The sequence below is a fragment of the Oncorhynchus keta genome, chromosome 4 (genome assembly GCF_023373465.1).
Source record: "Oncorhynchus keta strain PuntledgeMale-10-30-2019 chromosome 4, Oket_V2, whole genome shotgun sequence".
NCBI classification, from domain to species: domain Eukaryota; kingdom Metazoa; phylum Chordata; class Actinopteri; order Salmoniformes; family Salmonidae; genus Oncorhynchus; species Oncorhynchus keta.
In genome coordinates, this window is record NC_068424.1 from 60222710 (window position 1) to 60235207 (window position 12498).

The 12498-nt window shown below is 41.6% G+C and overlaps 1 protein-coding gene across 4 annotated transcripts in view; it reads left to right on the top strand.

Moving 5' to 3' along the window:
* Positions 1 to 12498, top strand: part of LOC118379745 (LIM domain-binding protein 2) — a 112488-nt gene that overhangs the window by 12215 nt on the left and 87775 nt on the right. For all 4 annotated transcript variants that reach the window (XM_052511675.1, XM_052511678.1, XM_052511673.1 and 1 more), the window contains exon 2: positions 9053 to 9155. In XM_052511675.1, the coding sequence (XP_052367635.1) occupies positions 9053 to 9155 (103 nt within the window). The remainder of the gene's footprint in view (positions 1 to 9052; positions 9156 to 12498) is intronic.

Below are 12498 nucleotides of genomic sequence, written 5' to 3' on the forward strand. Positions count from 1 at the left end.
CAGATATATCCTCACAATGGTGTCCCTCTCATTCTTTAGCTAGCCCTGAAATCTATCATCACTATGGTGTCCCATTAATCATTTGGCTAGCCCATAGATCTATCCTCACTATGGTGTCGTACTAAACCTTTAGCTAGCCCATAGATCTAGCGTCACAATAGTGTCCAACTAATCCTTTAGCAAGCCCAAATATCTATCCTCACTATGGTGTCCCCACTAACTCTTTAGCTAGCCCATAGATCTATCCTCACTATGGTGTCCAGATCTATTCTCACTATCCTTTAGCCAGCACATAGATCTACACTCACTATGGTGTCCCACTAATCCTTTCGCTAGCCCATAGATCTATCCTTACTCTGGTGTCCCACTAGTCCTTTAGCTAGCCCACTCTGGTGTCCCACTAGTCCTTTAGCTAGCCCATAGATCTATCTTCGCAGTGGTATCCCCACTAATCCTTTGGCTAGCTTAAAGATCTATCCTCACTCTGGTATAGATATATCCTCACTATGGTGTCCTACTGATCCTTTCGCTTGTCCATAGATCTATCCTCACTATGGTGTCCCACTAATCCTTTAGCTAGCCCATAGATCTATCTTCGCAGTGGTATCCCCACTAATCCTTTGGCTAGCTTAAAGATCTATCCTCATTCTGGTATAGATCTATCCTCACTATGGTGTCCTACTGATCCTTTCGCTTGTCCACAGATCTATCCTCACTATGGTGTCCCACTAATCCTTTAGCGAGCCCATAGATCTAATCTCACTATCCTTTAGCTCGCTCATAGATCTATCCTCACTATGGTGTCCCACTAATCATTTAGCTAGCCTATAGATCTATCCTCACTATGGTGTCCCACTGATCCTTTCACTTGTCCTTAGATCTATCCTCACAATTGTGTCCCTTTCATCCTTTAGCTATCCTTTAGATATATCATCACTATGTCGTCCCATTAATCCTTTGGCTCGCCCATATATCTATCCCCACTATGTCGTCCCACTAATCCTTTGGCTAGCCCATTGATATATCCTTACTCTCCTTTAGCTAGTCCATAGATCTATCCTCACTATGATGTCCCACTAATCCTTCACCTTGCCCATAGATCTATCCTCACTATGATGTCCCACTAATCCTTCACCTTGCCCATTGATCTATCCTCACTTATGTGTCCCACTAATCCTTTCAGTTAGCCCATAGGTCTATCCTTACTATGGTCTCCCACTAATCCTTTAGTTAGCCCATATGTCCATCCCAACTATGGTGTCCAACTGATCCTTTCGCTGAACCATAGATCTAGCCTCACTGTGATGTCCCACTAATCCTTTATCTAGTCCGTAGATCTATCCTCACTTGTGTCCCACTAATCGTTGAGATCGCATTAGATCTATCCTCACTATTGTTACTGTAATTTAATTATACCAATGTGTTTTCATTAATTGAATTCCCTTAATATATTTTATGAGAATTTGTAAGATTCTTGTTTGCATAAAATAGACGGAGACCAGTCTTATCAATAATAGGTAACAGAATTTATTCTCGGAGCGCGCTGCCAGGTTACCACAAGCAACAGTTTATATACAATAACATGATGTCATTTCATTGCTCCTAAAATTAATCTCCTCCTCCAGACCGGATCAAAGGGAACTTTAAAAGTTCATTCTGAGTTCATTCTGACCCCCTAGCACATACACAGGACACACAACACAACTGAATTAACTTTTGAGTCCTCACCATTATCGATCACCACTTAGCTGACAGTTCTAATTAACAGAAAACCTAGGAATGCACTCACTGCCTTATCTAAAACACCCAGAGCTCAGTTTCGTCGGTTCAACCATAGGTTAACTACCTTATCTGTTTACTTAATCCACAAACCATTCCTTTCTTCCTAGTTGGAATGGTGTTCATTAACTTTAATTACTCCTTGTCCGTGTCACACAATCCCTTCTTATGAACACATTTTGTTAATCAGATATAATAAAACATAGTATAAGTTAACTTAGTTACAGTTCATTTTAAAATGATTTGTTCAGTCATTTAATCATAATTTTCCTAACACTATCCTTTAGCTAGCCCATAGATCTATCCTCACAATGGTGTCCCACTAATACTCTAGCTAACCCAAAGATTTATCCTCACTATAGTGTCCCATTAATCCTTTAGCTAGCCCATAGATCTATCCTCACAATGGTGTCCCACTAATACTCTAGCTAACCCAAAGATTTATCCTCAATATGGTGTCCCACTAATCCTCTAGCTAGCCCATAGATCTATCCTCACAATGGTGTCCCACAATACTCTAGCTAACCCAAAGATTTATCCTCAATATGGTGTCCCACTAATCCTCTAGCTAGCCCATAGATCTATCCTTACTATCATTTTGCCAGTCCATAGATCTCTCATCACTATAGTGTCCCATTAATCCTTTAGCTAGCTATACATCTATCCTCACTATCCTTTAGCTTCCCCATAGATCTATCCTCACTATGGTGTCCTGCTAATCCTCTAGTTTGCCCATAGATATATCCTCACTATGGTGTCCTGCTAATCCTTTAGCTTGCCCATAGATCTATCCTCACTATGGTGTCCTGCTAATCCTTTAGCTTCCCCATAGATCTATCCTCACTATGGTGTCCTGCTAATCCTTTTGCTTGCCCATAGATCTATCCTCACTGTCCTTATGCCATCCCTTAAATCTATCCTCACTATGGTGTCCTGCTAATCCTTTAGCCAGCCCATAGATCTATTCTCACTCTAGTGTCCCAGTAATCCCTTAGCTAGCCCATAGATCTATCCTCACTAAGGTGTCCCACTAATCCTTTAGATAGCCCATAGACCTATCCCCACTATGGTGTCCCACTTTTCATTTAGCTAGCCCATTGGGCTATCATCACTCTAGTGTCCAAATAATCCTTTATCTAGCCCAAATATCTATTCTCACTAATGCTTTAGCTAGCCCAAATCCGCTCACCAACCAATTCTGAACTCACCAACCAAGAATTCATCAAATGGGACAAACACCAAAATGAGAATGCATGCAGAATTCTGCAAAAATATCCTCCTTGATCAACGTAAAACATCAAATTATGCATGCAGAGCAGAATTTGTCTGAACCCGCTAATTATCAAAATCCAGAAAGGAGCCGTTAACTTCTGCAACCACCTAAAAGGAAGCGATTCCCAAACTTTCCATAAGAAAGCCATCACCTACAGAGAGATGAACCTGGAGAAGAGTCCCCTAAGCAAGCTGGTCCTGTGGCTCTTTTCACAAACACAAACAGACCCCACAGAGCCCCAGGACAGCAACACAATTAGACCCATCCAAAACATGAGAAAACAAAAGGATGGTTACTTGAGACATTGGAAAGATTTAACAAAGAAGCAGAGCTTCTAGAATGCTATTTGGCCCTAAACAGAGAGTACACAGTGGCAGAATACCTGACCACTGTGACTGATTCAAACTTAAGGAATGCTTTGACTATGTACTGACTCAGTGAGCATAGCCAGCAAGATTTGTGACCTGTTACCATAAGAAAAAGACAACCAGTGAAGAACAAACACCATTGTAAATTCAACCCATATTTATGTTTATTTATTTTCCCTTTTGTACATTGTTACAATACTGTATATAGGCATTATTCTTTTAGAACTTCTGTGAGTGTCTGTAATGTTCTGTAATGTTTACTGTTAATTTTGCTTTTGATCTACTTCACTTGCTTTGGCAATATTAACACATTTTTATTTTACCTTTATTTAACTCGGCAAGTCAGTTAAGAACAAATTCTTATTTTCAATGACGGCGTAGGAACAGTGGGTTAACTGCCTGTTTAGGGGCAGAATGACAGATTTGTACCTTGTCAGCTCGGGGGTTTGAACTTGCAACCTTCTGGTTACTAGTCCAACGCTCTAACCACTAGGCTACCCTGCCGCCCCATGGGTGAGAGCGTGAATGAGAGAAAAATAGAGAGAGTGTGTGTGAGAAAAGGCGAGGGGGGGGGAGATAGTGCCTTGTTGACCCTGGTTCTACTCTCACTCCCTGAAGGCCCCTCACAGGACAGGATTATCTGCTGAGGTCATTCAGCCTGCTGAGTGTGACTAATCAGAATCGGTCTCACACACACGCGTGCAAGTACTCACACACACACACACAGAAAAGAAATGCACAAAGCTTTAGACAGCCATGCAATTTCTCTCTCTCTCGCTCTCTTTCTCTCTCAATTCAATTCAACTCAACTCAATTGAAGGGCTTTATTGGCCTGGTGCCTACCTGCCACTAGGCAGGTAGCCTAGTGTTTAAAGTGTTGGGCCAGTAACTGAAAGGTTGCTGAATCAAATCCCTGAGCTGACAAGGGAAAAATTTGTTGTTCTGCCCCAGAACAAGGCAGTTAACCCACTGTTCCCTGGTAGGCTGTCATTGTAAATAAGAATTTGTTCTTAACTGACTTACCTGGTTAAATAAAAAATAATATGTTTATATTGCCAAAGCAAGTGAAATAGATAATGAACAAGAAAAAAATGAACAGTAAACAATACACTAACAAAAGTTTCAGACTTTTCATATATATATATATATATATAATTTCTTCACATTTTTCCATTTATATTTTCCAACGGGGCTATACATTTTTTTTTGTCGCCTTAGTAGCCTTGTTTCACTGCCAAAAATATAATTATTATGTGCAAAAGGGAAAATAAATATGGGTTTACAATGGTGTTTGTTCTTCGAATTCTTTGTGGGTCTATGTAATCTGAGGGAAATATGTGTCTTTAATATGGTCATACATTTAGCAGGAGGTTAGGAAGTGTAGCTCAGTTTACACCTAATTTTGTGGGCAGTGTGCACATTGCCTGTCTTCTTGAGAGAACTGTGGCCTTCCTCAATAGCAAGGCTATGCTCACTGTCTCTGTCTCTCTCTCTCTCTCTCTCTCTCTCTCTCTCTCTCTCTCTCTCTCTCTCATTCTCTCCCCCCTCTCTCTCCCCCCCTCTCTCCCCCCTTTATCTCGATCTCTCACTCTGTCTCTCTCCCTCTTACCCATCCCTTTCACTCTGTCTGCCTGTCTGTCTCCCCCTCCCTCTCCCTCAGTCAACCCCCCTCTCTCTCATGCACATTTCTCAACCAGCTCATCCAGTGTTGTCCCAGTGGAGTCCTCGTCAGTCACGTGTGTGACCATTGTTGTTATTACAGGTATTCCCAAACTGGGGTACGCGCAATGCCATCTGGGGTATGCCAAATAAAATGTGATTCAATGGGAAAAAAAAAACTTTTCTGATATAAAAAAAATTATAATTTCTTCACCTTGTTCCATTTATATTTTCCAACGGGGCTATACATTTGGGTTTTTTTCTTGCCTGAGTAGCCTTGTTTCACTGCCAAAAATATAATTAAACCATCTAGTGTTCAGCGAAATAACAACACAATGTCAAATAAATGCTCATTCCGTTTGCTTGAAAATTGATGAATGGTTAAAAAAAAGTAAGGCCATAGAGACACATACAAGAGCTGCAAAATCTGGACCCCTACAAATCAGCCGGGCTAGACAATCTGGACCCTTTCTTTCTAAAATTATCTGCCGAAATTGTTGCCACCCCTATTACCAACCTTTTCAACCTCTCTTTCATGTCATCTGAGATTCCCAAAGATTGGAAAGCAGCTGCGGTCATCCCCCTCTTCAAAGGCGGGGACACTCTTGACCCAAACTGCTACAGACCTATATCTATCCTACCCTGCCTTTCTAAGGTCTTCGAAAGCCAAGTCAACAAACAGATTAACGACCATTTCGAATCTCACCATACCTTCTCTGCTATGCAATCTGGTTTCAAAGCTGGTCATGGGTGCACCTCAGCCACGCTCAAGGTCCTAAACGATATCTTAACCGCCATCGATAAGAAACATTACTGTGCAGCCGTATTCATTGATCTGGCCAAGGCTTTCGACTCTGTCAATCACCACATCCTCATCGGGCAGACTCGACAGCCTTGGTTTCTCAAATTATTGCCTCGCCTGGTTCACCAACTACTTCTCTGATAGAGTTCAGTGTGTCAAATCGGAGGGTCTGCTGTCCGGACCTCTGGCCATCTCTATGGGGGTGCCACAGAGTTCAATTCTTGGACCGACTCTCTTCTCTGTATACATCAATGATGTCGCTCTTGCTGCTGGTGAGTCTCTGATCCACCTCTACGCAGACAACAACATTCTGTACACTTATGGCCCTTCTTTGGACACTGTGTTAACAACCCTACAGGCAAGCTTCAATGTCATACAACTCTCCTTCCGTGGCCTCCAATTGCTCTTAAATACAAGTAAAACTAAATGCATGCTCTTCAACCGATCGCTGCCTGCACCTGCCCGCCTGTCCAACTTCACTACTCTGGACAGCTCTGACTTAGAATACGTGGACAACTACAAATACCTAGGTGTCTGGTTAGACTGTAAACTCTCCTTCCAGACCCACATCAAACATCTCCAATCCAAAGTTAAATCTATAATTGGCTTCCTATTTCGCAACAAAGCCTCCTTCACCAAACATACCCATGTAAAACTGACCATCCTACCAATCCTCGACTTCGGCGATGTCATTTACAAAATAGCCTCCAATACCCTACTCAACAAATTGGATGCAGTCTATCACAGTGCAATCCATTTTGTCACCAAAGCCCCATATACTACCCACCATTGCGACCTGTACGCTCTCGTTGGCTGGCCCTCGCTTCATACTCGTCGCCAAACCCACTGGCTCCAGGTCATCTACAAGACCCTGCTAGGTAAAGTCCCCCCTTATCTCAGCTCGCTGGTCACCATAGCATCACCCACCTGTAGCACGCGCTCCAGCAGGTATATCTCTCTGGTCACCCCCAAAACCAATTCTTTCTTTGGCCGCTTCTCCTTCCAGTTTTCTGCTGCCAATGACTGGAACGAACTACAAAAATCTCTGAAACTGGAAACACTTATCTCCCTCACTAGCTTTAAGCACCAACTGTCAAGTGGCTAGAACAGGCAAGCCCAATACTATTGTGGAGTACTTAATGCTTCCTGCTGCCACAGATATGGCTGGGACAATGCTGGGGGAAAAGGCCAAAAATACTATACAGATAATTGCGTCATCAAACAATACTGATATATGAACAAGAGAGCCTCATCGAAATTGCAACAAGCGGTTATGTGATCAATTTGATTTAATCAGAAACCATTACCAGATTTCTGGATTGGGCTGCGTTCAGAGTATCCTGCCTTGGAAAAACGTGCTGTTAAGACACTGATTACCTTTGCAACCACGTACCTATGTGAGAGTGGATTCTCGGCCCTCACTAGCATGAAAATTAAATACAGGCACAGACTGTGTGTGAAAAAGGATTTAAGACTGAGACACTCTCCAATACAAATCAACATTGCAGAGTTATGTGCATCTTTTCAAGCACAACCTTCTCATTAACCTGTTGTGAGTTAGAATTTTTGATGAACAAATAAAGTTTTATATGTAAGATGGCTAAATAAAGAGCAAAATTATTGATTATTCTTATATTATTATTTGTGCCCTGGTCCTATAAGAGCTCTTTGTCACTTCCCACGAGCCGGGTTGTGACAAAAACTCACACTCATTCTTATGTTTAATAAATGTATCGTATAGTGTGTGTGTGGCAAAAAAACTACATTTGAGAGTGCGCTGACCCTGGTGCTAGAGGGAGTACACAGCTGGAGGTTGAATGTTGGAAGGGGTACGGGACTATAAAAAGATTGGTAACCTCTACTCTAGTGGAATCCTGCTGTGCTAGGCATCCATGCTCCCTATCCCACCACCATACCACCCTGTCCTCCTGTCCCCTGGGGGACTCAATCCGCTGACAGTTGCCTGGCACTAGCCCAATCACACACACCATTCAGGGACTCCTGTTGAGTCAATCATCACTACTCCCAGTGTGCTAGTAGAATGCAATGATGGTGCAGCAGTGGGCGTATCTGGGTCAGAATTAAGAATCATAGTTTGCTTGCTCTAAATTTGGGTAGTGGTGATACAGCAAATATAACAAATATGTGACTGTGCAGAAATGGACAGATGTGAGTGTATAATTTTTCATAGGAGGAAACCTCACTTCTAGTATGTATCCAATATCCAATGAGAATCAGATTAGCGTGTTTTGGTTACAACATTGTTAACACCTCCGATACAGCAGTGCAGTTTATCTCAATCTGTAATTGATTGAATCCCAGCCGTTAAGGTATCATAGGCCTATCCCTAGGTTTATCACCAATCTATGACCCAGGGATGTTGATGCTACTTCACCGGCGGACACTCTATTCCCAGGTCATAGTCACGTATTGATTCACCTCCAAAATGAACTGCAGAAGTTTTATCCCCCCCCCCTCCCTCCATCCCCTCTTTCCCCTCCCTCTCCTCCCTATATCACACACACACACACACACACACACACACACACACACACACACACACACACACACACACACACACACACACACACACACACACACACACACACACACACACACACACACACACACACACACACACACACACACACACACCTCAAGACCTGCAGATATGAAGCACATTGAGTTGTTCTTCGAGGTCCTTGGGGTCAGCACATATTGGACTTGACGCTAGGCGACATCGACATGGATAATTGTAAAAATCTGGAAGGGCCTAGCGATCCCTCAGTGGAGCAACGATTGAAAGTCTCTCCATCTGTCTTAACATGTCGGGTGAAATCAACATCACCCGTCACATGGAGTCGTCCGCGGTTACGGTACATTATCTGGTAAATGGTGGTGTCATGTTCCCCGGAGTGGCAGGTGGAAGGGTACAACGTTTTGCCTGTTAGTGATAGCAAAGTTATTTCAATATCATGATGTTGTGTACAGTGGTGGATGTCCTGGGTTGATGCGTTATGTACTTATCATGGAGAAAAGAGATTTTGGGGGAATACGTAGATGGTATAGAATCTGTTGTTTCCATAAAATATGTTCTGTGCAACAAAGCAAATTATATGATAATATTAGAACTATTTGAATTATTGATCAACTTTCTTCTCTCTCTTTCAGGAGAGTGACAGTCTGTGGTGGGATGCGTTTGCCACGGAGTTCTTTGAGGAGGACGCCACCCTGACCCTCTCCTTCTGCCTGGAGGATGGACCAAAGAGATACAGTAAGACTACACTGCCCACCTGCTTTACCAACTGTCCTCTGTTCTGTTCAGTAGCTCACTTCCTACCTATTGTCATGCCTTTCTCTAGCGTAAGGGACAGATAGCAATTTACTGGGGGGAGGTGTGTTCCAAAATAGGGGAGGGTGTTTTGCTTTGAAGAGGGTTGTGTTTTTTTTCTTCATCCATGCACCTTTTCCCATGTCAAGGTGTTTTGGTACTTCCCTTATGCACTACAGTTTTCCCTGTACTAACTTTTACTATTCCACAGATTAGTATAGTCTACTAGTCTAACTATCTATCCTGGCCTCCATCCACCATTCATAGTGACAATAGTGGTAGGTGGATCGTTGTCCAGATCTGCAGTAGGCTAACTTGCAATCATACCACACATAAAAAATATTACAAGCTGCATACATTTTTTTAATGAATCGACAAGAACAAATAGGAATAGCTGATAGACAGAGGAGATACCAGGTGCATCATTGCGCATGAAAGAACAGTGAAGGAATGAGACAAAGCTAAAACAAATCTTGTTTAGGGACAATACAATCATCCTACCTAGACTAGCCTACAACACAATAATGCAATGAATAATTTCATTGTTGTATTCAAGTGAGTACAACATTCTAGCCTACTGTAGGGTGCAGTGAAAATGTCATTTGAGTAACGGCGCAAAAGCCGTGCTATTTGAATATTTCATATGATTTGGATCAGTTGTGGGTCTACTCTGGACAATGTGTTCGGTCTAGAAAGGCACAGTAGCAGGCCAGTTTGGCTGTAGTTTAACTTCTAATTCTGAGACACGCTGTCTGTTGCGCATTATCATTCTCCCAAGTCTTCCTATAATTTGGCCACATATGCTCCCAGCAGGCCCAGTTATTCAGGAAAGCTTAACTCACGCTCTGCCTCCTCTCCAATCCTAGCGGCTATTCCTCATGCACCTAGAACGCTTCAATATAGTCTAAATATAACTTTTTAATATGAACTTTTACATGTGGTATTAACACAACCAGTCACAATGTTTTAATCTGATTAGGCTACTTCAAAAGTCTCCTATAAGCATACACATGCTCCTATCTAGGGTTTTGTTCTGGTGATGTGATGATCAATGCTTGGATGCCATTTGACAAATACACATTATCTTGCACTTTTGTCAGTAATAATCTCATCATGTAGTAGGCTATAACTGCACTGTGTCTGCAAGCTGTTGGCTAGTGTGCGTGACAATACCAGAGTTGGCACATTCACTATACCTACGCAACAGTTTTTGTGACAAAACCATCAGTACGCCAAAAGTTGAAAATGCGATGGAAATCCATTTAACTTGTATTTTTTATTCGGTACATGGGAATTTTACCTCAAAAAGTATTTTTGTGTACACTACGTAGTTATAGACAGACTTTTATCTGCAACAAGTACATTTGATGGAAACACAACTCTGATGGGAAAATGCTCCAGGGTTTCCCTTATTGCAGCTTTTGATCAATAAAAATAAATAAAAGCCAATAAATGAAATTGTAGCAGGTCAAATTGTCCAGGAGAGACTGTCTATCATAGCCTACACCCTAAATTTGCACATCAGTACCATTCTCTCAGGCTTTGGGCGCATATGCGCCTGCTACTAAAGAGAGAGAGAGACCGAGAGAGGAGCCTTGGCTTCGGCTACTGTTGATTGTGAAAATGGAGGCCTTTTTCATTTAAATAAAATGAAAGTTAGAGGAAAAAGAGCATGCCTATAGTGAAAAGCCTACAAGAGGAATTTAATATAAGTTTTAATATTGTAGTAGACTAAGATAATAATGCAGTCTACTGTGCAACTCACTAATCAGGTACGATGACATTTTGGAATTTATTTATAATATTTTTTTGTATAGCATTGTTATTATTAGGCATCATATTTATTAATTTATTAATCTTTAAATAACAAAGCCTATTTTGTTTAATTCTATAGAGACATTTTCATTGACTAAATTAAATTCGATCTGTCATTTTTAATTGTGTGCTCCAAATGTAGTTTAAGATAGGTTATAAGTAAGTATGTTGTAAAATAAGTATAATTAGCATATTTCTGTCATTTGTTGGTTAAAGTAGGCACTTTAATTGGCTGGTAATTGCTGCAATATATCCTATTCTAAACTTTTGTGAAGGTTTAAACCAGTTCACAAGTGTTTTGTTTCATTCTGTTGAGACATTTTCTGTCACCAAAATAAAGTTCCAATTGTACAGTGCCTGGCAAAAGTATTCACCCCCTTGGCGTTTTTGCTATTTTGTTGCATTACAACCTGTAATTGAAATGGATTTTTATTTGGATTTCATGTAATAGACATACACAAAATAGTCCAAATTGAAGTGAAATGAAAAAAATAACTTGTTTCAAAGAAATCTAAAAAATAAAAAACGGAAAGTGGTGCATGCATATGTATTCACCCCCTTTGCTATGACGCTCCTAAGTAACATCTGGTGCAACCAATTACCTTCAGAAGTCACACAATTAGTTAAATAAAGTCCACCTATGTGCAGTCTGTGTCACATGATCTGTCACATGATCTCAGTATATATACACCTGTTCTGAAAGGCCCCAGAGTCTGCAACACCACTAAGCAAGGGGTACCACCAAGGAAGCGGTACTATGAAGACCAAGGAGCTCTCCAAACAAGTCAGGGATAAAGTTGTGGAGACGTACAGATCAGGGTTGGGTTATAACAAAATATCAGAAACTTTGAACATCCCATGGAGCACCATTAAATCCATTATTAAAAAATGGAAAGAATATGGCACCACAACAAACCTGCCAAGAGAGGGCTGCACACCAAACTCACGGACCAGTCAAGGAGGGCATTAATCAGAGAGACAACAAAGAGACCAAAGATAACCCTGAAGAAGCTGCAGCGGAGATTGGAGTATCTGTCCATAGGACCACTTTAAGCCGTACACTCCACAGAACTGGGCTTTATGACAGAGTAGCAAGAAAAAAATAAGCTAACACGTTTGGTGTTCGCCAAAAGGCATGTGGGAGACTCCCCAAACATATGGAAGGAGGTACTCTGGTCAGATGAGACTAAATTTGAGCTTTATGGCCATCAAGGAAAACATTATGTCTGGCGCAAACCCAACACCTCCCATCACCCAGAGAATACCATCCACATAGCATAGCGGTGGCAGCATCACGCTGTGGGGATGTTTTTCATCGGCAGGGACTGGGAAACTGGTCAGAATTTAAGGAATGATGGATGGCGCTAAATACAGGGACATTCTTGAGGTAAACCTGTTTCAGTCTTCCAGAGATTTGAGATTGGGACGGAGGTTCACCTTCCAGCAGGTCAATGACCCAAAGCATACTGCT